The sequence below is a fragment of the Hipposideros armiger genome, unplaced genomic scaffold, assembly GCF_001890085.2.
Source record: "Hipposideros armiger isolate ML-2016 unplaced genomic scaffold, ASM189008v1 scaffold_311, whole genome shotgun sequence".
In the NCBI taxonomy this organism is placed as follows: Eukaryota; Metazoa; Chordata; class Mammalia; order Chiroptera; family Hipposideridae; genus Hipposideros; species Hipposideros armiger.
Window position 1 is genome coordinate 1,502,745 of NW_017731661.1, and position 27,673 is coordinate 1,530,417.

Below are 27,673 nucleotides of genomic sequence, written 5' to 3' on the forward strand. Positions count from 1 at the left end.
CCTCCCCTTCAGAATCCGCATGCTTCTATCTGCATGTTTCCTTGGCCCCCGAGCCAACAAAACACAGAGCATCTCCTAGGACATCTTTTCTAAAGCCAAGAATTTAAGCTCCATCTCCTGGTCTAATTTAAATAACCAAGAACATAAGGTTTTTGGACTCTTTGGGGAACAAATACGATGATCCTGGACTACTATTATCTTTTAAAGTTGGAGGAAAATGATGAAATTATTTATGAGGTAGTAATAAACATGATTTAAATGCCTAGTGTGGATTTTGTGAAACTAAATTATCTGAGGGCTTTGTTTGGTTTGGCTTGTTTGGATTTGTTTAATGGTTACCATCTATTCATACCAGAGTTATGTGGGCAGGTAATTCTGGAAATGTGTTCCTCAGATTTTCTTCTATCCTGATTATATATGTGAGCTGTCCCTGAAAGGTCATCCTTTTGAAAAAATTTGTATTCAGTTTATTATATTCAGTTTATTTAACCAATATTTGTGAGCACTAAGTATAAAATATAAGGCTCAAAGACAAAGATGAATAAGACACAGCATTTGACCTTAAAGTTATTTACACTCTAATAAAAACAGCTATGTACATGAATGATAGAAGGGTATGTGTGTACCCACTGATAAATACCAAGAGTGATTATGTGAGGTAGACGTTATTAATCTTAGTTTTCCTTCTGCTACCTTTTCTGTTTAACTAGGAAAATAAAACCACCTGTCATACAAGAAGGAAAAGAAAGGAGAAAGAAAAACTGCCAAGATATTTCATGAGCTGAATTAGTACTTAGCATTAAATGTCTAAGCTAAAGTACCCATAAATAATAGGGGTCTCTTTTTTGTTTTGTTTTGATTTTTAATTGAGACATATTTAGCCCTGAGTAATAAACTTCTTCCCAAAATACAAAATCTTAGTATATGGTTTTGATTTCACATTGTATTGTTTTCTCTGTTAATGTACAGCGACACAAACTTGAAGCCATGGCGGCTCCAACAGAAAATTCTAGCTGTCATTCGCCAGCGATTTATCATCAGGGAGAGACTGTTTTACAACCAAATTCCAAAACAAAACTTTTCCTCCATTACCCAGCCCCCATTCTCCACTCCCTCCTCCTTTAACTGCTCCATTAGTCTGTGCAAATTGCCTTTCATTTTATTACTTTCTAGGGCTTCTAAGTGCTTGTTGAGAAACAAAATTTCTTAAGTCCAAGCTAAAGTCCAAGATATATTTGATTTTTTTTTTTTTAATAATCAGCCAATTCTTTATTCATTAGTTTCAGTTTGTGTGAATAAGAACCAGAGACGTGGAGCTCGAACAGGTGGCCAATTTGGTCCAGGAAGCCACCCTGTAAGCAAGTCTGGGCTGTTATGTTCCTAAACCAGCTTCGAGTTAAGCAACAATTGAAGCTTATTTGCCTCAGGGTTTTAAAGTGATTTGGCATTATTTTCATAGATGAATGCCTTATTTGTTTGTTTTTTATTTTTAATACAGTAATACCTTGGTTTGCAAGCATAATTCGTTCCAGAAACAAACTACTCGTATTGTAAGACATTGCTCATTTACCATGTTAAAATGTATTAGAAATGTTTGCTTATCTTGCGGAACACTCACAAACCACAACTCGCAATCCAAGGTTTTACTGTAGTTTTATTATAACTTTTCTTCTGTATTACATTTTCATATCTGGCAATCAGCAAGTAAGTAATATAATACAACTCCATGTTAGTTAAAGAAACTGTTGTCCAAAGAAGTGCTATTGTCTAGAAACTGTTTGCTATGCCCTCAGTAAGAGTTCTCTATATTCCTAATATTTTCAAGCCAGTGATACTGTGTTTCTTTCCATCTAGCCACTGAAATAGTCCTTTTTTCACACTAACCAGGAATCCCATCATTGGCAAAACCAGTCCTTGTCTCACATGACTTGGCAGTAGCATGTCGCTGTCCTGCTGGCCACCCCTCTATTAAGTCATTCCATAATGTACATTAAGTACTGCCCTTGTGCCAGGGGCTCTGCCAGTCACTGTGAAGACAAGGTGAAGAAAATTGCCATGATTATTGCCCAGAAGTGCTTATTGTCTGGTGAAGAATTCAAAGAAAACAGGCAATTACAGAAAACCAAACTCTCTTCCCTTTAATTACATGACTTCATTCTACCCAGATTTCCTGTCCCTTCTCAGCCCTCTCCATCCGCTGGGTGCTCTTAATGTTAAATATTGCTGGCGTTCGATTCCCGGCCCGAGCTGAGCAGCCCCTGAGCTGCCAACCAGTGGCAGGATGGCTCAGCTTTAAAAAAAAAAAAATATTGCTGGCGTTCACGCTCCCTTCCTAGGCCCTCCTCTTCCTCTGCCCGTTCCCCCGAGGCGATCACTTGGACTCGTCAGAGCTCGACCACCGCCTGCCTGCCTGCCTGTCAAGCCAGTCCTCTTGACCTGCGAACAGCTTGCTAGAAACCTCCATTTGAGGGCCCCTTTGGCACCTCCAGCTCAGCATGTTCAAAATCGAACTCCTTAACTTAAATATCTCTTCTTTAGAACTCTGTTTCCACCTCCACTCACACTCTTTTCCACTGTTAGTAGCATCACTACCTAAAGTCTATTCACTGCTGTTGTGCGTGAAGACAGAACTTTTCCAGCCAGGCCTGTACCTCTAGTTCTTAATAAGTTTAGGCATTCAAAGTAGGTGCTGAGTAAATTAAGAGGTTTTCTTGACTCTTCTGTCTCCCTCACCACTAATAAAATTGGCTCAAGTGATACTTTAGTCCTAAGACATATACTATCAGAATCTCTCAGATTCAGCCTTCCGTCATTATCTTTACAACATTCTACTGAGCTCAAGCCCTTTCCTTTATGCTGTTAAGACGCTGCTTTTCCTTGCAGCTCCGTCTCGATCTGTCTCTCTCAGTAGCACCCCGCACCCATCTGCTTTCTATGCCAAGTTAAACTGCATTCCGTAAAACACCCAGTACAGATGCAGGTGCCTGAGACGCAGAGCCCGCCACGTTCTTCCACCCCCGCACACCATCCCTTGCCACCAAACACTACATTAAACACTAACCATCGCCTCATCTCGTGAGCAGCATTCTGTGTCCCCTCCTCTTCTTTCATTTGTAAGGGAGAACTCTAGTTCCAGGAAATACTTAAAATCCTAATACCTGGTTAAAGTGAGGAAGAAGGCTGAGTGGAGAGGAGCCAATGAGGTTGTTGACTAGGAGACGAACATGGAAGCTATTCTAACACTGTCACTGCAGCGCAGAATCCACAGGGGGAAATGACCTCAGGACACAGCCCCCCTCGAGGCTGCTCTGGTGCTCTTTGTGTAAATCCCTTTTGCAGCGTGGGGAAGACACAGCTCTTCCTCTGACCCTCGTGCTGAAAATCACTGTGGTTTTAACATTGACAGAAAGTCCATAAATTATCGGAACGTGATATTCATTTTCCTCTTTATCATTTCATTCTGTCACACGCAAGTAAATGTCATCTTCATCAAACTCACTCTAGTACCGATTAGTAAGTTTTTCTTTCAATAGAATATATTGATTGACTCCTCCAGCTGTGTGTATCGTCACCATTCCAGTGTTTATTGCAGGGGGGCCCCGTTACCTGAGTCCCTAGAACCAGAATTCCTTCTTCCTCAGGATCCAGGAAGGAGATAGAGCCATCTTTTTGTGAAAAACCCTAAGTGCTTTCTATAATACATGTTAAGGCCTTGAATTTTTATCAGTTAATAGCAGACCTCAGAATTTTTTTTTTTTCCCTAATGAAGGCAGGTACACCTGAATGCAGTCACATCTAGCTCCGACAGCCTGTCTGAGGCCACAGGTTCGCATCCTAGTATTTTCTCGAGCCAGTCCATTCTTCATGGTCTGTAGACTTCCTGCTCCAGACCCTTCCCTGACAGGCAGTCCAGTGTCGTGGTAGAGTGTGGGCTCTGTGGTTAAGCCATTACTATCACGTAATAGTTTTGTCACCTTTGTCTCACCTCTCTGTGCCCCAATTTCCTCATTTTCTAAAGGGAGGATAAAATCACCTACTTCATAGGTCATCATAAATATTAAATATGTTTATACATGTAGTGTGCTTAGAAAAGTATCTACCAGATAGTAATCCTTATGTATATGTTGGGCGTTATTAACATGCTTAAAATCTTTCTTACCTGCCCTGCCCCATGTGCCCTGCCCAGCCATGACTTCTCATTGCCTAAAGATACTTAAAATTTTAAACCCTTTGAGATCTGCCCACACTCTGCCTTTCCGGCCTCACCTCCCACCTTTTTCCGGTTTTATGATCCCTGTATTTTCATCTTGTCCAAGCTGCATGCCAGGCTTTCTCATGACCTCACACACACTAGGAAGCACCAGGCCTTTAAGATCCAGCTCTCAAGACAAATGCTGTCCTCCTCGGGAGGGTCCCTGGCCCTAGCAGTTCGCCCTGGAACTTAGTCACACTGTGTCAGCTCACACAGCCTGTGTTTTGTGGCATCATGACCCTCTGTTTCCCGAGGCGTCTTTCTCACTGTAAACGCCACCTGGTGAGCTGGCGCGCAGTGTCTAGCGTGCAAATGTCACTCAGTAAGCTGGCCGAGTACTGTAAAGAGCAATCAGTGTATGTGGACCCGAGATTTTAACTTTTATTGATTTCAGTTTTGGTAATTTTTTGTTGCACATCTTGCAGCCTTTTGCAAGGTTGAACTAACATGAAATATACTCCCATGATTTAAAATGAGTTCCTTGGAGAGCTGTTTTTTGGAGAACACTGTAGATGGTCCTGTTACCCATGATTTTATCCCCACTGCGTTTTCAGAATCGAGCCAGCCAATGTAGCATCCCATTTATTTTCCCAGATATGTTTATCTCTGAATTTCTCTTGAGTTGCTGGACACTGGCGTCCTCTATTCAGGTATCATATATCAAGGAGCTCTACTTTATCAAAGGGGAGATCACCACACACAGATGCATCTGTGCAGCTGGGTGGGCTGAGCATCAAGGCTGCCCCGCCTTGTGCTCAGTGATAGGACATTCACAAGCCCAATGTCAGACGTCCGGAAAACAGTGTCCATGCTAGAGGGACCCCCAAGCTCTGAAAATCTGATAGCATGACTCCAACGCATTGTTTTATTAAAGGTGTAGACAAACCTGTGGGACAAGAGCGAAAGCTCAGGCTACCCAGTGTACAGGCCACACCCCTGCACACTCTTCCAGGAGAGAGACGTCATCATGTTGGCCCATACGCTGGGATTGTAAATTTGTAAATACGCTTGATTATGTCTCAGATTGTATTTCCCACATTCTGTTGCATCCGTCTGAAGCCCTCTGAGGTCAGGGGCAGGGTATTGGTAGATATTAATGCTGATGATTATCCAAAGGAATGACCACATCATGAACACATGGCACAGTGTGGTGTGGATTTCACTTTTCTAATGGACAAAAGAATTCCGACAACATCCTAACAGCTGTACCAAACTACTGCCTGGGATACATATGAAATCAGAGAAGGACGGGAACTCCCTTGTCAACAGAATGGCTCCCATGAGCCACATGTTGGCATAGGTAAGAGATGACACAAGAGCCAAGATAGTTGTCACATACTGACACAAGGAATTCAGTGAGTCATGGACTCAGTGAGCATGTAGGTCGTCAAACACGAGACTCAGAGTGGCCTTACGCAGCGGTCACAGTGAAGTCACGGGGGAAGAACGCTCCCACGGGCTGCCTCCGACGGCATCGCCACCAGTGCTGGTCCTTGCTCAGGACCCAGGAGAAGTGGACCGCAGAGGACCAAGCAGCCCGGACGGAGAGGAGGGTGGGGACATCGACCAAGGCCCCGCCCACATGGAATGGAATGAACGCTTCAGGAAACGCCACGCCTGGCACAAGGCTCGGAACAGCAGACTGTGTGCAGCTGCGAAGGCTGTGTGGAAAGGCGCTGTGGAAAATGGGAACCAAGAAAATTAAGCCGAGATTCTTCACGGCTTGTCAATTACTCTCCTCCAAAGGACATTTCAATTGCAATGGAAGGTCTGAGTAGATGCGTAGCCACAGTTGCAGTGTGGGCTTCTCACTCGGACGCATAGCATGGGGGTAGCTGTGTACCTGCTTCTGCTGTTGTTTCCTCATTTCTCAGGACTTGATGAATGGTTTACATTTCTCTATTCTTTGGACAAGTTCAGATGACAGTCATTATATCTACCGTCCTAAATTTTATTACGATTTCACCCATCTCTGGGAGGAGTTATTTGCTAATCAGACCTTCACAGTAGTCTGTTAAATGGCTGGCAAGTTTCACCACAGTCTAGCCTGTCAACTAGTGAAATACGTATGCACTTATCAGCCTGTGTAGCACGCACCTAAGAGTTATGAAATAAATTTAAAAGAGTGTTACGAAATTCCTATTTTAAAACATGTATTGTATCATTAGCCCTCTCTAAATTCCTCATGTTATTAGACTTCAAGATGTATATATGTTGACGGCATTTTGGGGGAAGAGGACCTTGAATTAAAGATAAAGAGTCCTAACCTCTGCAGATGGGCATTATTTTATATCATCCTTTTCTTCCATCTTCCTGTCTGTAGAATTTCCCTCCATCAATATCACACGAGGACCCGAAGCAATAGGTGATGATGTATAAACTATTTTGAGCATAAGAGTTCTATCCTCTGCAGAGGTTACACAGCATTTGAGGGGGGGATGGGGGGGCGGAAATGCAAGGAATGACCAGACCTACAGCAAGGTGGTTCTTTACCCCTACAAATGTTCCCTACTCTAGGAAAACAAGAAACAAAATCAGCAGGGGCCATCGTGGAGGGCATCAGAGGTGTCAGGGCGAGGACTGGTGGTGCAGAATGTGAGGAAAAGAACAGCCCTGGCCTGGGTGGGGTTTTCACAGAGAAGAGGACAAAGAGAGCTTGTCACTGGGGAGACACACAGGTGGATAGAGAGGAAATTTGCAGAAAGTTTATGCTGTGTGATAGGATCAGTTTTATGTTGACTTCCACTTTTCCAGTCTCTTCAAGAGAGTTTAGTGGGCTTCCTTTTCAAAATTTGTTTTTCAAAAAAATTGTAGAAGGCAAAGTACTGTTGTTTGCAACAAGAGCTGAGCAGCACAGTGCTCCCTGGTATATGTTACACCTTTCCCTCCTGCGCCGCCATGTTCTTGTAAGCAAAAAAAAAAAAAGAAAAAAAAAAAGAAAGGATAGCCTTTCCCGAGATGCTGTGTCTTATGTCACCAAGGAATTTCACTTCAGTAGTTACAGGGCCAGGGAATTTTTTTTTCCTTTCTAGTTGTGGGGACTCAGTAAAAGCTAAAGCAGGGAAAAAGTCAACACTAGATGGCCCTAGAAGATACACTCTTAACAGTTCAGCCTCTTGTCAGGTTGCCCGGGAATAGTTCCTCAGGCATTCACACACAGTGATGCCACCTTAGCCCCACTTCCCTGTCCTCTACGTGACTACCGCCCCGTGATTTCAGTTACCTGGTAGGAATCCATCTTGATCTATGCTGTGTGAAACACTTACTACAGGGACGGACCCTATTCTAGAGCAAATGCAGTAAGTGTTAGCTACCATTACTTTACCAGTAGACCTGCAACATGATAATCCTTTATGACTGCAAAATTCTCCTGCCCTAACACTGCTGAAGCCTGCAGCCCTCGCTGCAGATGGGCAGTGCCTGGTGTCCTGCAGTCTCTCAATACATACTTGGTGTGTGGATACACAAAGCAAACGAACAAAAGGCTTTTTAGCAAAAACTAGTTCTGGCCAAATAACCTAAGAATACGTAGGGATAGAGTTACAACCAGAATAAATTCTTCTTTGCTCCTTATGTTGTTGGAAGCGGCTGAAGTAAGATTTGAAGCGTCTCTTATTAGGAATTCAGCAAGACCAACCTTGTCATTATATGGAACAGCACACTGAGTAATAAGAAATCTGCTGTGGCTACAGTATCTTGCATATAGCTATGCTCAATAAACATTTATTGAATGGCTGCCTTGTTACGAAGACCATGCAGCAGTCAGCTGTAGAGATTTTAGTCTGACCATCTGCTTGAGGGATGAATTGTGATGATGATAGTTCAAATTGGGTTTGTGTTCACAAATTCCTAAAATTCAAGTGAGATAGATGCAGACCCTCTGCCAGAAAAGATTGCAGTATTTGGAAATCTATTGCTTCTCAAATAAAAGGCACAGAGCAGAGGCGAGACTGTTTTATATCGATGGTTTCAAAAGGTCCAGGAGCTCTTGGGAACATAGTGAAGGAGCTTCTGCAATGGAACTTGTCCCCTTGGGGAGCCTCGACCAAAGCTTCTTGGTCATTTCTCATGAAAAACTAGATGGCTTTGGCCAGTCGTGCTAAGATGGGCTTCTTGACAGCCTTTGCAATGTCGGCTGATTTCTGTCTGTCAGATCTCAGTGCCTGAGTGACTTTTCTCTAGTTCATGTGAAAATGTGCAGATGGAAAACTGTAAAACACAGTTTAGGATTTGCCTTTTTATGCCACAGCTGTGAGCTATCCCTTATCCTCATCCACTATCCTATCTGCTGCTCCCTTCTCTCCTCCCACGCTCCTTCACACATTGTTTTGTGAAAAAAAAAACAAAAAAAAACAAGAAAAGCAATTAAAAAAAATAATAAAACCCCCCACCTTTCCCTTGTTCACCCAGAAACACCCCCAGATTGGTTTGTTTGTTGATGTTTCCTTGTTTATTTCCCTTCTCTTGCTGTGGGTCAGTAGCCTCTGGGAGGCTTCCCTAAGTGCCATTAGTAACTTGGCAACTGGGAGAGAAAAAGAGCGTGAAAGACAAGCCATGCTGGCTTTTGATTCTCTCCTTTCCTAGCGCCCCTCTCTCATCCTCCTTTTTTGCATGTCTCCCTTCAACCTCTCAGTTCTACATCTTTCATCTTCACAATAGTGTACAAAATTGTCAGAGGAGAGAGAACCTCAGATCTGGAATTTTTGTCAACAGACCTGTCACTGTTCTTTAATAAATAGGAATAAATATCTCATATGTGAGTACAAATGGATGCACATGAGAAAGCCCAGTGCCCACATGATCTCATAAGAAAATTCTTCCAGTAGAAAGGACACTGGGTGAGGGCGGAGTGGGGAGTGGAGAGCAAACACGCTGGGAAGGTGTGTACCTGCGTTATGACGGGCCCAGGAGGCGGCGCTGACGTGCTCTCTTCCAGCACCTGCCGGCAGAACACAGCGGCTTGGTGTCCTCAGACTGTTCACTCTCAGAGCCTCAGTTTTTCCATTTATAAGTCTGACTAGTAAATACTCCTCTGTCCACCCCCACAGAGGACCTACAAGGGTCAGCAAGGTTTTATTTCCAAGTAAGATTTTAAAGAATTTTGTCAACTCTTAGGTGCTTAAAAAAAAATTGTAGAGATTATTATCACTGAAGGAAACAGTTTAAAATTGCTATAGCTACCTGTGATAGTAACTAAAGGTATTAAACAACTTTACAACCAACAGCAAGAAAAACAATGGGATTAAATTAGGAATTTCATCTGATTCATATAGTCTTCTGAGGTGATCCCAGAAAATACAGAGCTGTTTACAGAGGTTACTAAGTCCTAACTTCCTTTTTATGAGGTAAGTAAAGGAGGAAAAGCTATAATCATGGAAAACTTGAGGGCGTGTGGCTGCTAGAATTGGAGATTAGTGTATATTTCTGTTTTTTAAAATGTTTAGGTTCTGTGGGAACAAGGTGTGGTCCATTTTAAAGGAAAACCATAGTCTAGGTCAGAGAGTTGCCTGGGAGCCAGGGCGAAAGAGGCAAGCGCATAGGACTTTCTCGCGATTCGTTGGTGCTCATGGCTTCTGCCCTGTGAACCTTATCCTGGGAAGGAGCTGCCGATCACCTCTTGCGCCACCAACCCAGTTGGGGAGATAGGCTCTTATCACCAAGAATCAGAGGCCAGTGCTGAAGCACAGATAGAAAACCTCTGTTTGGAGTTTCTGTCCACATTTCCTCATAGCTTAACATCCTTTTTCTCTTGTCTCATTCCTTCAAGTCTCATAGAATCTCTGGATTCTGAGCCTTGGACTTTGAACGGCCATGTGTCGGGCTTTCCGTCGTGGCATCTCCTAAGTTCTAGATGGAGATGGAGCGGGGAAAGACCCCAGTTCAAGTCCTGACTCTTCCATTTACCTTGAACAGACAAGCGAAACATTCGGTACTCAAAATATGTCTATTATTATTACGTATATCACTTCTAAACCCACAACTGACTTTAACCACCCTCTAACTCCCTTTACTCATGCTGCCCTTGCTTGCTTCACATCCACTCTGTCTGGATGCTTCGTCTCTGCCTCTCATCTGACCACTGACCCCTGGCTGCCCCTGCCCCAGCTCTGACAATAACATGAATTATAGTTTCAACGTACAAAGATCTATGGTTGAGAGATGCAGTTAAGTAGCAAAGTAATTCCCTTCTAAATGGAGAATGACCATCAGAAGTATTTTCATGACGCAGTATTTCATTTTAGTGAGCTTTTTTTTTTAATTCTTTCAGAACATGTAAGAAAGGAGAAAAAAGGAAATTGAAATAGCAAACTAAGAATTTATGGTGTTCAATTATAATAAGCAGGCAAGTTAAAAATATCTTTAATTAAAGGAGAAATAAAGGGCTAAATAATAATACAGCTGCCATTAATCGAATGCTTACCCTCTACCGCACGATATACCAAGCACTTTACAGAAGTTACTTAGTTTACTCACTGCAAAAATTCTGTGAGATATCGGCACTACTGCTATTCCTGAAGAGACTTGGGCCTAAAAATAACAGTCTTGTTACCTAAAGTAATCTGTACGTGGTAGGCTCAGGATTCAAACTCCATTTTGCTCTTCATACTAGGGTGTGCTGAATCTAGAACCCGCCTGCAAGAGCTTCCTCAAAGCCTTTCTCCCACCAGTGGCACAGACAAGCCTGTGGAAACAAGGCTGTTCCATCATAAATTAGAAGATGTAAACGAAGTTATAAGAATAAGCTATAGTTTAGTAAAAATGGTAACATGAATAGACCATTAAAGAATGACAAAACAAAATAATAATAGCTGGCATTTATTAAACACTTGTCCTATGCCAGAGGATATCTTAAATGCTTTAAAAAGTATCAACTTATTTTCTCGTCACAACAACCTGATGAAATAGATATTATAATTATTGCCATTTTACAGATGGGGAAACTGAGAAATGTGCCCAAGTTAGCACAGTAGGTGGCAGGGTTAAAATTTGAACCTAGGTAGCATTGTATCAGAGGCTAAACTAGTAACCTCTGTCCTGTACCAACTGCCCACTTAATTTTACTCCTGTATTTAATTTATTTGAATTCTAATCTAAGATGTATTGTCTTTTAAAGCTATAGTGGAAAGACCTGCCTCATAAGCTCCAGTGTCTGCCCTTGACCACCGGTGTTTAGTATCTGGGTGATTCTCGGTGGGAAGGCTAGGGAGCAAATATTTCTGATGGAATGATTCTCTGTGGCTGTGCCCTGCCCAACCGCTGGAGCACTTCACGCCTACATCATAATAGACTTGCCTGTAACTGACCGTTTCTCCACCTAGAGTTAAATCAATTGCGGTTACAGGGCTCTCAGAAGCCAGCTGTCTGTTTCATCCTTCCATTCGCCACGTTTTTGTTCACCTCCAAGAACTTGCTCCCCTGATACGTCTAGCTTATCTCACTGCCATCCACTAGAAACTATACAAAATCCCTTCTTTACCCTTTTTTGTTGTGTTTTAGATGACATGTTTTAAACCTTCCTGTCCCTTGAGCTGTGTTAGTTTAGATTTTCTAGTGTTGGATTATACCTATATTTTTTTCTGAACTTTTTGAAACCCACTTTCCTAAGGACTTGTATACTTGCCTGAATCCATAACAGTCAGCACCTCTCCTTTCATGACTTAATTGTCTTATCTCTTGCCCCTCAAACTCTCCCACTTCGCTTTAGGAACTCACAGTGTCATTAGGCAAGCCCCTATATTTTCTTTCTTTAATTAAAATTTATTGGAGTGACCATGATTAGTAAAATTACATAGGTTTCAAGTGTTCAATCCTGTAATAATACATCATCTATATATCACATTCGTGTTCACCACCCAGAGTCAGTTCTCCTTCCATCACTGTATATTTGACCCCCTTTACCCTCATCTATCTCCCCCCTTTACCCGCTTTCCCTCTGGTAACCACTAAACTATTGTCTCTGTCTATGAGATTTTGTTTCTTTATCCGTTTGCCTTGTTCCTTTGTTGCTTTCAGTTTTATTTCACACATATCAGTGAAGTCATATGGCTCTCGACTTTTCCTGTGCGACTTATTTAGCTTAGCATAATAATCTCAAGATCCATCCATGTTGTCGCAAATGGCACCATATCATCTTTTCTTATGGCAGAGTAGTATTCCATTGTGTATATATACCACATCTTCTTTATCCAACCATCTAGCATAGGACACTTTGGTTGTTTCCATGTCTTGTCCACCATAAATAAAGCTGCAATGAACATCGAAGCACATGCCCAATATCACGAATTGTCAGAGAAATGCAAATAAAAACCACAACGAGTTATCACCTCGCATCAGTTAGAATGGCTGTCATCAACAAACCCCTATATTTTCAGCCTCCATAGCCAATTGGAATGTTCTGTTCACCTTTTGCTCTAATTCAAACCCAAGGAGCCTACTTTCCCTCAGTTCTTTCAAGTAGCAGGTCCTGTCACCCTTACTCCATTAGACCTGGAAGCAGGGGTGGCCTCTCTAGCTCCTTTGAAGCTATGCCATCATTGCATTCAAATACTTGGGTTTTCTTGTCCTGTTCTCTGACTCCTACCCTCTGTACTTCTAGCTTATTAACTCTACTAATCTCTACTTCAGAAATTCTTTGCTCTCCACTGGGACCTCCAACCCATAGATCCTACCACTTATTCTGTGGTGATCACCTCCCTCACGGTCTTACGTTTCTCCTGACCCTACTTTATATTTCCTTGTGTACACCCTGAACGACCTTGCCTCTCGTGCACTACTATCACCTCTCATACGTGCTCTAACCTTAGTTAAACCCAACTTGCCCAATTCTCTGTCTGTTCTACCCGACACCCAAGCGGCAAAATGAGGCTAGGGGAAAAAAAACAAAACGAAGCAAAACAAAACCAAAAGAACAAAACCCGTGTTTTAACTTTATACCCACAGCTTGGACAAGTCCTACATTCCCCGAGTTGGTTGATTGGTGTTCTTGCTGGTGCTGGAACGCACCCCGCGCAGTCCTGCCTGAGGGCCTTTGCCTTCAGTGCCACTTCTCCTTGGCTTCTAGACCTTCACATGTCTTCACCCCCTCACTTTCCTCAGGTCATGCTTCAAGTTCACTTCCTCCGAGAGGCCTTCCCTCCTCGTCCTCTAACGTAGCGCTGCTCATCGCTCTCCATCCCTCTTCCCATGCTGGAATATGCTGCTTATCACTATTCTTCTTTGCTATTATGTTACATATTTACTTGTTGTTTAATCACCCTTCCCCTTTTATGAACAGAAAGATCCTATCTGTCTTGTTCACTGCTTTATGCCTAATGACTGAAACAGTCCTACTCAAAATATATGCTTTAAAAAGTATCTGTAGGATGAATGGATTACTTTTGTCCAGCATTATACATTCTAAAGGAGCATGGTCATGCTCTTGAAAGTTCTTAACACCTTCCTGTTCTGTTCTCTGCAGGTCATAACCAGTCCAAGATATCTGCTTCTTTATTCTTTTAGCCTAAAAAATGAAACTGTTAACTATTAAGTTATTAAGTTGGGTAACATGATCAGTTTCTACTTGCTTTGAACAGAATGAGATGGCCGGCAGACATGGAGCTAGTGTTAGATTTGGAATCCGTATTAGGAAAGCATTACCCTTGGGGTTTTTTTTGTTTGGTTTGGTTTGGGTTTTTTTTCCTCTAAAGAAATCTACATTGTAGTACTACCTTTTTGTTACCTCATACCACACCCTAGTACATTCTGTTAGCTATCCATACTTAAGGCTATGAATTCTACTCTGCTAGGTATCTTCTTGCCGTACTGTGCTAGGAGGCCATCTTTGTCTTAAATATATTGCTGGAAACATTCCCCCAATGGGTTTAGTTTGTTCATAGCAGTTGTTTTTACAACGAAATATGACTTAATCATGTTCTGAGTTCAGAAAATTGTGTCATCTGGCTAACACTTGGATCATATGTTGGTATTTAGCACAGTGGCCAGTAATTGCTTTTTAGTTCAACTACTCCGTTTGCCCAAGGGAATGCTCAATAAATCATAAGGGCTCAGTTAATAACAGTTGTCATTATCAGAGAAAGGCCACATAAATTTGCAGTTTACCGGAAGAGCGTATGACTTAACAGGCAAACTGAAGTAATTGGTATCTTCTCTGCCATTCCTGTGGACTCTTTATAAAGCCTCAGTGATATTAATTATCTCATCTTCCACTGTGCCTGCATGCAAAATAGAAGCTTCATGACTTAACAGAAAATAAGATACATTGAGTCATTTGAAAAAAACATGTGAAGGGTAAGCAATGCTTACTCAGTTCTTTAGACTATTGACCTAGCCATGGGGTTAGCACTGAGATCATAATTTTTGCCCTTTTTTTTTTTTTGAAGAGAAAAATCACCATCATAGTTGCTAGCCAAGGTAGGAAAATTAAGAGGAAAAAGTCCAGAAGAGCAAGCATTTTTATGGAAAGATTAGTGATGGCAATAATACAGCAGCTTCATAAAACCGCATGGGAAACAAAGGTGTGCGTGTCTAATAACCTTATTTATATCGTCACATATTGTATATGAGTCTGGCGAAAGCCACTTGCTTAGCTAACGAGGACACTGTTTGTTAGAATTACGAGTACTGTGGTGGAGCTGGGATGTGCTGCTCAGACCCCCTTCAGGAATGAGCCTCTTATTTTCATAGCTCACAGCTGAGTCCCCCTCCAGGCCTTCCTTCTGCAGAAAGAAGCTTCCTTACCCAATATTATGCCACGTCTCCGGGGACAGCCTCCTCCTGTTGGGGCATCCAAAGGCTTGGCCTCTTGCCTTGGTTTTAAACAACTCCAGTGGTCCACCCCACTCAGGCAGAGACCCCTGTTGCAGGCGCATCACAGATTAACTTCTCCCTCTGCCCATTTGTGCTTCCATCACCCCACAGAGATGTTGTTCCTGAGGGCACTTGACAATATACCTCCTGCACACAAATCTTGGAGCCTCAGAATCTGTTTCCTAGGAAACCTGACATACAACATATACTATGTCTCTATTCTAAGACTATTTCCAATTTTATGAATGTCATGAATTTTATGGTGATCACAAAACTCCCATAACTAAGTGAATTTTCCCATTGACATTTGCCATGCTATGTGATATGTGGCTTATTTCTCAAATGAAAGTAGTGTGAATGCCCCCAAAATAGACGAAATGCCCTGAGGGATTGGTATTAGTCACAGTTTCAGTATTATACTTCATGATCATTCCCAAAACAACAGAAAAAGATGGCAGACAATCAATCCTCTCTGGCCATTCTGCTAGAGGTCAGATTGTGACTAGGGAGACTATTATTTTCCTAGGGCTGCCATAACAAATTACCATGAACTTGGTGGCTTAAAACAATAGAGATTTATCTTTTCACTGTTCTGAAGGGTTTGGGCAGGGTTGGTTCCTTCAGGAGGCCCTGAGGGAGAATTGGTTCCACGCCTCTCTCCCAGCTGCTGGTGGTTCCCAGCAAACCTTGGCATTTCTTGGCTCGTAGTTGCATCGCTCCAGTCTCTGCCTCTGTCTCTACGTGGAGTTTTCTTCTGTGTGTCACCTCTGTGTGACCTCTCCTCTTTTCATAGGGACACGAGGTCCACCCTACACCAGGTTGCCTTGGTCTTGACTGATTACGTCTTCACAGGCCCTATTTCTACATTCGGTCACATTCTGGGTGGGCTCAAACTTTCAGGGGATACTATTCAACCCACTACAGAGACCAAGTGAGGAAACAAACAAGATTTGTTTCCTTGTTGGTACCTTTATTTGTGCTATGTGTCTTTGAATTAACTTGCCATCCTGTCTAAGGAAAACACAGTGGGCCACACCCATTGACAGAAGGCTCCTCAAAGGCTAAATCAATTCGATAATGAGTAGAACCAAGAGGGAGCTGGTAAAGCAACATGAGTAAAACCAGCGGAAGGATCCTTACACAGACTCTGGCCATTAATTTTAGTCATACTGAAGAAGGAGCTTTGGGGGGGGGGACAGATTTAGAGAGAGATTCTACCCAATTTTATATACCTCATTTTCTAAAGTAAGCTCCGATGAGGTAGTTGAATTAACACAATCAAATCATTTGAGGAAAATGCCAAACGAAATGTGGATATATTTAGTTTGGCCACACTAGGAGCCCATGTGTCTCAGGACATAGATGGGGCAGCAAGCCTGTCCTGTGGGTTCCAGAGAGCCTGGGCGTGACCCGGACAACTGCGAGCGCCCCGTGCTCCTGCTAAAAGCACCCTTTGCCTGTTAGCCAGTTTCCTATCACTTTTTTCCCCTCCTAGTCCTCTTGCTTAAAAAAATTAAGGAAATTTTATTCTAGCAAATAATGGTGAGCGACCTAGTAGGCTAAGAAAGAGACTTCCCAACCATATAAAAGCACATTTAGGAATCTTTTCTAAGCACGTCCATCCATAAGATAGTTTTCTCTTTGCTGTATAAGCAGAAAGTTCTTAGTAGAATATTTATCTTTTTTAATGGCTTTTCACCCTGAACCTTCCACCATTTGTATCGACCAGCTATCATCTTCTCTACAAACTTGGAGCCTGGTTCCAACTTTAATACGCAGAGTAGCATACTGGTCCAATACTTTGGAACCAAGTCTGAGAGAATGAAAGGACCCAGGAGGGAGAGAAAAGAAAAGATCAGGACATATAAGCCTCTCTTACAGCCCTACCACAAATCACCGAAACAAAGGAAGGGAACTATAAGGTGGAAACAGGTAAAATGGCCACTAGTCAATTGGTTTTCACTAGCAAAAATTGCATTTGCAAATGGTTTGACCTAATAAACACCTACTTCTCACCAGGTACTGTGTTACGTGCCTTACCCATATATTATCCTTTCTCCTCAGAGTAACCTTGCAAGATTAGTGTTACAAACTCTATTTTCCATATGAAGAAGCTGAGGCATAGAAAAGCCAAATAATTTGCCCAAGACCCCATGAGATTTGAACCCGAGTCTGTTTCACACGCATGCAGTTAAGCCGTTTAGGCCTAATGAAGTATTTTTAGACTTTACAGTAAAATTACTCCCAAACACTATTTCAGACTTCTTGAAATGGGAAAGGCTGCTCTGCCCACGCATTTCAGGAGCAGAGGAGGCCTGTTAGAAACTGTCAAGAGACATCTGTGGTCCATGGGGCTGCCGATGTAGGTCACAGCACACCGATAGCACCAGGGAAGGAGATACTGGGGAGGACGAGAAAACCCCTTGGGAAGCTCACTTCAATCTTTGCATCATTGATGGGTGTTACAGAAGCGCGTCCATGTTACCCATTGGCAGCTGCATGTCTTCAGGTTACTTTTTTATAAAGAGACAAATAAGCAGAAAGCAAGCTGGCATTGGTGACTTCTTAGAAAAGAAGAAAAGAAAAGGGATATAGCTATAATATACATATATATCTATGTATGTACATATTCAAATAGACGTTCGCCACTCCATGTGGCTTCAGCACACTGTGAAAACTGATATTCGTAATGGTGCTCATGGGACAGCAAGACAGTGTTAAATTAAGTTTAGTATATTATAGCCTGGTTGAGAAGCAAAGAAATGGGTATTTAAGAGATTTCACATTAATTTAAAAAACCCTAAAATAGCAAAGTCTTCAATCCTTATGGGGTTAGTGTTCAGCTTTCTGGGAAAACTCTATTATCCAGAATGACTCAAACTCTGAGAGATTCAGGTAGATTTTCACTGCACAGGAATTTCATACATGTGTTTGTAGCAAGTCAAATAAGCTCTTCACCCAGCGTTTTGTCTATGCTTTTGTTACCTATAATAGGCTGTGATTGGGATAATAGTCATAGTAGAAAGTCATTTATTATGCTGGATCTATTAACATTTGATTCCTCATTAAGAATATTGCCATATCTGCACTTTTATTCTTTCTGCTGACAGTTAACTTTTCACAGTGCTTCTTGATTTAGTTTTATGATTGAAGTTTCAGAAATGAGTGTTTTAATTTAATGTTCACTCAGTGTAACAGCTTTGACCAATAGTTTAATAAAAGAACACCGTGAGTTCCTGAGAGAGAAAGTTTGCTGGTGTCTGTGTAGGACGAGTCGCACCATGTCTTAATGAGGTGGCACAGAGGCCCACTGTGCACTTGTCAGGGACCATCTGAACATCTGAGCGTGCCTTTCCGAGCAGGTAGTGATCATCCCAGGAACAGCCAGGAGGAGTGCGAAGGGGCTGAGGAGGGACCTGGTTTTCATGCAGGGCCCCAGGATTCCCCGTGGCTACTTCTCATCCCTGTCTACCGAGCACCTTCCAGGCTCTGCCCACAGTGAGCTTCTGGCCATTGTCCAACTAGCCATGTGCCTTTACACTTTCGTGTTCCAGCTTGTCTTTGTGCCGGACATCTCCACCCTTCCTCATTCTCCTTGTGAACGCCTGGCCATCCTCTGCAAGGGAAAGTCCTTCCCCAGGAGAACTCCTGGTAGCCTCTCTGCCTCCCTCTACTCCCACCCCCAAAGCTGTGTGCCTCACTGTGAGCACGTAGCTCTAAGTTAGTCCTTGCTGCAGGCTGCTGGGTAGCCCGGAAGAGGCTCCCACAGGAGGGGGGCCGGGCCTTGGAGCCCTGCATCGCCGTTGCCAGCAGGAGGCCAAGCACATCTCCCTTTGAATTGAATTGATCTATCAGCTGCATTGCTAAGGTCACAGTTTGCACTAATGACACACAGTAATGCATTTGGAATGGACCAGCCTGGGCAGTAAATACCATGCTCTTGATTTTCTGCCTTTTCTGCTTGTTTGTATCTATCTGCTATACATGAGCTTCTGTCATACCTTTTTGCCACAAAATTAAAGATTCACCTTGTGCACAATTTGGAAAAAACAAACCAAATACTCATTGATCCATGAACTTTTTATGGGACACCACAGCCTTAGGTGCCAGGGATGGTGCTCTGAGGAGCACCCGGTGCTCATGATCGAGTCAGACTTCGTGATAAAAGCGGGAACACACATGGGAAAGATAGGCAGATACTCAGGGACAGTGTGGACGTGACATGCGTGGGAGGTTTGGCACTTCTCTCCTGGAAGCTGAATTTCTTAATGAATACATTTCAAGCCATCAATAGGGATTTTAAAAATACAGACCCTACCCTCAAATCGCTTATTTTTGAGTTGAGCATATTCTTCAGATGGAACAAAAAATAGCTCTAAAGCAAAGTGGGAATTGGGCAGAATGGCATGATGATGATAGCTGATTTTTTCCGAGGACCATGTGCCACACTTTATACATATAAATATAAGCTGTATATATTGATACTCACGCCTTTGATCCTCATCACACCACCACAGGAAGGTATTGTTAGTTGCATTTTACAGATGAGAAACTTGAGGCACAGAGAGGGGAAGTGGTTTGCCCAAGGTCATCCCCAGATGGATGAGAGACAGGGCCTGACCCAGGCAGTGGTTGCTGAAGGTTGGCCTCTTCACCACCATTACACTGTCTCCAATGGTTACAACAGGGAAAATGAGTAACTCCTACTTATCGAGATGGAGTAGACAGCGGAGCTCCTGGAGCAGCCTAGGCTGTCCTAGGATGGCTTCTTGCAAGTAGTGAGTTTCTAGCCTGATCTTGCAGAAATGGTCAGTGTTGGCAAGTGGTGTACGTGGTGGGATGGCCTGAACAAAAAAGCATAGGGCTGGGCTTAAGCAAGACGGAAAGTCAGCTGATTTGGCAAGGCACATTCGTCCCTCACACTGAGCAGTACTTTTTGAGGTCAGGAAGGCAGCCCCAGTTTTGAAATTAATACATGAAGGACATGGAGTGGTTTGGTCGCTTTCTGCACCGAGCTATCAAGAAAAGTATAGGTTGTTAAAAACATAATTATGGCAATTATTTAATAGATAATCTATTTCAAATTTTTGAAAAATACTATCAAGCATCAACTTTTAAAGATAATCTGTTCAAAGTCACCTCCTATTAACATTCACATTTATTGGCCAGCTCAGGGCAAAGCATAATTATGTATCTCAAAAAGCAATAGTAGCCTCAATTTCTGGGACCTAAGTACCTGTGAAAAATAGGTAGTAAAACTCCAGCTATCACGGTCTAGCCTCCCCATGTCAATGCCACATCATTAAAATTACAGCAAAACCCAGTTAGACTAGATATTATACTATAGATACAAACCTTAAAGGTGTGTGTATATGAGTGTGTGTGTGTGTGTGTGTGTGTGTGTGTGGCGAGAGATTTTGAACAGAAGTTGAACATGGAGAAATTTCAACAAAAGCAACACGTACTTTATACTATATGAAAATTAAGTTTACAATTGGAATACCTTTGGAACTTCAGACACAGAGTACTGATTCTGTGCATATTATGTTTTATTCCTTCACCTTGCTCCCACACGTAATACTCCATTCTCTTAGAATTTGCTTCTAATGCACTTTAAACCTGGTTTTGAGTGTCCATCAGCTTAATGTCTTTTCTTAATACAGCGTCTTCTAGCAAGTAAAGCCAGCTAATGTATTTTTTCCCTTTATCGTTTCATGAAAAGCAAATAGTAAATAAGGAAAGACTATGATACTGATTTTTCTTTTTTTTCCCCCAGTCTAAACAAAAATTTAAAAATCAGGTTTTTGCCATCTGGAGCCTTGGTATTTGTTGATCCTATGGAATCCACACACTTGATTAACTGTGAGCCAAACCATCAGGCTGACTTAATTCAATGCTCAGTAAATTAATTCTAGTTTATTAATGTGACTAAAAACTAAATTTCATATCAATATAAACATTCATTAAATGGCAAATACCAAGCCGTGCAAGCTGTTGAAAAAAGACTCATATTTATTTATAGATGGGTTTTGATAAGAATAGCATTAAAAGTGTTTTAGTAGGGAAATGTTAGAGTGATTAATGTGCAGTTGTTTGCATTTTTAATATCTCTCTCATACATCAGATTAGTATTTGTGCATACTGTCAGACTTTATTCTGTCCTTGTCAAAACACTTATTACTGCTGACAGGTATAACATATCCACATTAATCCTTAATTCCTTGATTCAATTTTCTAATTGCTTTTTTGGCATGCGATAGTGGCCATTTACTCTTATGTGATGTATTCATCATACAGTATAATAATGTGCTTTAAAAATTAGATGTGTCATTTAAAGTACCTGGACAGGAAAAAAATTACTAAGGATTGAAAATTTTAAATTTCACTGTACTTAAAGTGTTAGATATTGGTCTGTCACACATACTGGAGGGTGTCCATAAATCATAGTCACAGGGTATTAGAGAGACCCTAAAAATCATCCAACCTACTTGTTCATTTACCAGTTGGGGAAATTCACTTAGGGACATGCCCAGGGTCAAACAACTAGCTAGTGGCAGGACTGGTCCTAGAGCTCAGGTGCTGTGCACCCTGGACAGAAATGGGGCAAGTATATGCATGTTATTTTTATAACTAATATCGTTAGCTGGGTTCCTCCTATTAATAGCCACCCTGAGAGAATGAGTGACTCCTTGACCTCTTAAGCTATGTATTTTAGCAGCATCCTATAGAGGTTAAGAACCAAGATACTGGAATCTTACAGATCTACGTTCTAGTCCTGGATCTGCCCCTCACCAGATGTGTTACCCTGGGAATATTATCTGACATCTCTGAATTTGAATTTCTTCATCTGTGTAACATGAAAATAACAAGAATGCATGTAAATGGTTTAGCACAGCACTTGGTACCTAGAACTACTCAATAAATGTTAGCTAGGAATATTTTTCAGTGTTTTATTATCCCTTTAATATCCATAATTTGGATACAACTGAGTCATGCCTACCCATTATCTTACCATATGCGACCATTACATTTACTCTTTCATCCACGCATTTCCTTACCATGTGCAGAATACACTCTAGTAGATGCGATAGGTAAGGCAAAGAGAATGCAACATGATATCTTCTTTGGAGGAGCAGGAATCTAATAGTGACCACACACACACACACACACACACACACACACACACACACACACACCCCAATACCTGTAGTAAAAGATTGGGACACATAAGTCCGCAAAAGGTGGCACAGGTACCATGCTTAGGCATCTCAAAGAGGGAAAGGGAGTATAGGGTCAATCGAGATTAAAAAGAGACTGGATCTGCCCTCAGCTTGTTCCAGTGGGAAGAAGATGCGACGTTTACCCAAGCGTCATTCCAGGCAGAAAACGAAGAGGGCCATAAAAGGTCCAATTAAAGAACTACAGAGGGAGAGACTAAATCCCTCAGACCAGGGAAGGCTTCCTGGATGAGTTGGCTTTGAGGGCGTATGATTTTAGGAAAGTTAGAGGCCCGTAGGAAGGATCTCCTAGATGGTAGGAATATTATGAGTGACGAAGGCACAGGTGGTGGAAACCCTGGGCACAGCTGTTAAACGGTGAGCACTTCCATTGACTGAAACGCAGACCTTGTGCAGGACACAAGATGAGATTTGATGAGTGGGTAGAGGCCAGAGCCTGGCAACCCTGCAGTGCCATCTGGGACTCCATTTTACAAAGATCACAGAGTGGCAGCCTCAGACCATTTTGGCCCATAGACATGTCCTTTGGGCAGCGAAAATGGTGTGATTTAATGTCTTTAAAGAAATCTTGTACTTTGCAGTTCACTGTGGTGCCCACCGGTGTACTGTGTTATCCTGGAAGTTAGGACAGTCTTCTTACCTATTATTGGCAGGTACATAGAGGTTAGGCATACGAACTTAGAAGATAGACTACATGGTTCCAAATCCTGGCTTTGTCACTTATGAGGTCTGCAGCCTTAATGATGCTACTTAAATCTGTGAGCTTCAGTGTCATCATTTATAAAATGGGAACGGTCCCTAAGGTAGGATTAAACCCACGTAAGCACACAGCATAGGCACATTGTCAGCACTTAATAAATGTTAGCTATTTTTGTTACCCACCTGTGCCTTAAAGGAGTTTGAGTTCACAAGCCCTACTTTGGAATTACTAAAAGTTTTTGAGAACGGAAATAACATCTTTTTTATCTTTTGAGTCCTAGAGTATTGCACTAAGCCCTACTAAAATTGTAATGATTATTCCAAGGACGTCAGATAATTCCATTAAATCCTCACCTGCCGGAGTGAGGGGTTTCAGTGATGAGATCTAGTGTGATTTCTAGAAGTGAACCATTCACCGATTCACTCACTTTGAGAGGGCCGGTGGAGGAAGGAACAAGTAAGAATCTTTCAAATATCCAGTGGTTCTTGTAGCAGTAGTTCCCCAGGATGGAAGCAATGGTGGCCTCACTAGTGGAACACGTCATTATAAATTTTAAGTACTGTTATCTCGAAAATCCTCAGGACTGTAGAAACTTCTCTGGTAATGTGCATGTCTCTAATAGCTGAAAAATGGAAAGAGTTTAACACAGAACTTGAAAATATGAGTACAATAGTTTTTAAAAAACTAGAGTGAACAAAACATGTCTTTTTAAAAAGTGCTGCATGCCTAATAAACAATGACTGCTAATTACATAACTGCCAGTGACGTTTCCTGGCATGGTCGAACACCAGCTTCTTACAATACGACGAATATGAAAATGCCTTGAAGTAAATCACAGTTGCTGAGCGCTGCGGGCAAACAAACCCAAGCCTTATCGCTTTCTAAGGCAGCCATGGAAAGTGTATGATAAATTGCATACTTCAGTAGGCATGTTATGTCATTGTGAAATGATTTTGGTTCGTGGTTATGTATTTATCACTGACAAATGTCAAGGTATCAGAAATGTCATTTGTGGGCTTTTGCTATTTTCTGTTGGAAAATTCAAGTGATAGAAAGTGTGATTTTTTTATGGTTTAATTAAAAATCTTTATTGAAAGTGAGATTTGTCACAAATTCTTTGGAAATAATTTTTTTAATTATGTGAATTCCTTCCAGAAGTGTCAAAGAGCTATGCTAGTCACTAATATTTTAAATATAATGAATAATTCATGTTTTTGCTAATATCCTTTTATGAAAATTTTATAGCCAAAAATAGACAAAGTTGTAAGCTAATTTGATTTTAAAATAGAATTATAACCTCTTTTCATGTAGCTTATCAATATAAAGAAATTTCTGAAATTTTCAGTACAATAGCCATAGAATTAAGAGTGAAAAAATTATTTCAAGGAAGATTTTTTACGGAAGTGGCTTTTATGCAAGCATAATTCCTTTCCCATTGTCAGGGTATTTCACTACATTGTCTTTATCTGTTGCTGCATCTCTCAAGTTTAAACTATTAAATAATTAAGTAATTTTCCACCTGAAATGTGCAGTTATTTTTTAATAATTTTTCTCTTCAGTTGGTGCTTTTGGCATCAGCATTTCATATTTCAAACCTTTTCTCCTAGTGTGAAAAACAGCAGAAAGGTAGCCTAAAAATAATATCCACTGATGGCCCCTCAAATTGTTTCTTGTTTTTCTAAATCCCCTAAACCAAAAACTGTTTCTTAACTGTTTTTGTTTGTTTGTTTGTTGTGTTTTTTTTGTTGTAATCGTAAAAGTCTTCTAATTTTTGTAACCAAGTATTTTTAACATGACTTTGGATATCTTGAATGGTGCCAGTTATTGCACTGAGAGCTGAAAAACAACAACAACAAAACAGCAAAGAAAACCTTTCCTGATGGTAGAAATGATAGATTATTTCTTAGGTATATTAAAAGGGATTTTGGTACTTCTAATATATCACCATCCTTTAAACCTCAATTCATTTTATTTTCTCTTAGTATATTTTAACCAATTGACCTTTACATATATTTTACATTTGTTACATTAGAATAAATTTCAGTAGCTTTGAAATATGGCTCAAAAAACACCTAGTATTTTTCTTTTAGCCTTGGAATATGACAAGCCTATTCTCTAAATATTTACCTCATTGGAAAATGTCTATGTACTTATGCTGATTTTGACTTAACATTTTCAAAAATAAGTCTGTTAAATTAAATGTAAGCTTTAAAGTGTAAAACCATAAATCATGTAACTTGATACCAGTATCACAACGTGGCCTACAGCGTTTTCTTGGAAGATTTCAAAGCCCTTTGCTTCTAGCCTCATGGCCACTTTCACCTTTTATATTGAAACCCCCCGAAGTGTATCTGTATCAGGATAATTTTAAAACATGAGATTTATGTTGCTATAAAGAAGAAACCCTTGATAGCCACATAAAACCATTGTCACCAGAAATTTCAGTCCAAGTTTTCCATGAAAGGGGACATATTTTATCTTTAATGCCTCATTAAACTTTCCGGAAGTGGTAGTATTCTAAAACATCCCAGGTGAATGACTATGTATGTCTGTATGTCTTCAGAAAAGTTCAAATGTCATCAGTAATCATTTTTTACAACGTAATCATTTTTTAAAAAACAATTAAAGCTGTGGTATATTTTCTTCTACTTAATTCTCCCTTTATGCATAGATGTTGCTTTGATATGTCAACCATATCTCACCTGCAGCGTTTTGAGTTAAATAGTCAAAACCGCCATTTCTACACTAAAATGATATCAAAACTCTGGAGAGAGTGAAAAATCAGTGGTTTCTAGGGGTGGAGAGAGGGGAGTGGGACGAATAGGTAGAGCACAGACGATGTTAAAGCAGTGAAGTTACTCTGTATGATGCCACCATGATATTCCATGTCATTATCCATTTTCCAAACCACCAGGAGTGAACCCCAATGTAAACTGTGGACTCTGGGTGATTATGTGATGTGTCAATGCACGTTCATCAATTGTAACAAATGTCCCACTCTGGTGGGGATATTGATAATGGGGAGGCTGTGCACGTGTGGTTATATGGAAAATCTCCGCACCTTCCTCTTACTTTTGCTGTGAACCTAAAACTTCTCAAAAAAAAAAAATTAACTCTACTAAAGAAAATAAAATTATCAAGCTAACAATAGAACAAAGCAAAGAGTGCTTTTCAAAAATTATACAAATAGGTGCCAATCTGTAACTCCCCAAGAAAAATGTCTTCTAAATGTTAATGACCACCACTACAAAAAAATACATATCACTACAGTAAAATATTTGAACTATTTTTAAAAATGCAAAATGGTGTGTCCCAACCACCTTGAATATACAGTTTAGCTGACTGAAGCATAGAGAAGAAAAAAGTAAAATAGCAGTGTCATGTCCAATGTGCACATTTTAAAAATGAGCTTGCTTTTTCAGGGGGCGCCCAAACCGATAGCCATTGAGCCATGTGCTGGAAGCAGAGCTGCTGTGCTGACTGTGTTCCTCTGCCTGCCACGTGGGTCCTCGGGTGCCCCTCCCCCTGGACAGTCAGGTAAGATGAAGGAGGAGCCATCGGCAGTTCAGCCAAACATGCTCACTGAACAGAAGAAATAAACAGTACCACCAAGTAGCACAGAAAAAAATACTTACGTGGTTCTAATTTAGAGATGGTATAATTTTATTAGGATACAAACTCTTGCCCATATATCTAGATATCTGCATTGCTATAAATTCAAATTTTGCAGTATTTCTTTAAGAAATACATGTCGAATATGGGTGTGTGTTTGTATATAATATACGCAGGTCTGTACGTTCACACACACCCCTATGTGTTGTTATAATCACAGTGAGAAATCTCACTGGCAGCACAAACAAGTTCATGACCCTTTTCTCCCAGGATGTGTGTCATATAGAATGCGAAATTACAAATTTGATTAGAAGTTTGCTTCATAAGTATGGAACCAAAGTAGGGAACTTACCTGCGTGTTGATAATGTTTAGCGGCACTGGAGGATGATCGCTTGATGCAACTGTGTCAGTATAAGATGTGTTCTTGCTGCCAGGAGCCCTCTTCTTTTCCTACATAAAAAGCATACTTTGACTTGTGGGGTAACTATATGTATCCTCTTCGAGGTGTTCTCATTGCTGTGATGTTGTCCCCGTGATAAACATGCTCAATGTTGAATATAACTTGTAATGAAATTACAAACCATGCTTATTTCTTTCTTTTTACACATCCTATTTCATCTGCTTACAATTTCTAATTTTTCTGCCTCCTGATTGTTTTCTCTAAATAACTCTTAGTGAAATGGATGCTTTTTGAGGGTGATTTCAACTCTATCTTTCTATTCAGTTCCTCCTTAAGCATAAAATAAAGTGCCGGACGTCTTTCAGGCTCTCAGTAACAGTAATTGATGATGAGCTTGCTCCCTGCGTAGTTTGTCTTTTCTTGGTTCCCTAGCTGGCTTTGACCTTGCTCTTCACTTTCTTGAGTTGTGTCCAGCCAGACACAAAATTGGAAGCTATACTTAAAAAACTTAAGATATTCATGTAACAGAATTTTTCCCATCTGGGGACAGAGAGTTTCCATCGCCTTTAGACTCGTCATTCATGGTACCTGATGATATTTTGTTGCAGACATTTCTACCCAAAGTTCATGTGTAGGTGTTTAGTCAAACAATAAGCATCCTCCG

At 41.1% G+C, this 27,673-nt stretch overlaps 1 protein-coding gene across 4 annotated transcripts in view; it reads left to right on the forward strand.

The window, feature by feature from the left end:
- ATRNL1 (attractin like 1) overlaps positions 1–27,673 on the forward strand; it is a 625,874-nt gene that overhangs the window by 484,709 nt on the left and 113,492 nt on the right. For 3 of the 4 annotated variants that reach the window (XM_019660096.1, XM_019660102.1, XM_019660103.1), the window contains exon 28: positions 26,419–26,533. The exons of the other annotated variant lie outside the window; for it this stretch is intronic. In XM_019660096.1, coding sequence (XP_019515641.1) covers positions 26,419–26,533 — 115 coding nt within the window. The remainder of the gene's footprint in view (positions 1–26,418; positions 26,534–27,673) is intronic. 4 annotated transcript variants of the gene reach the window in all.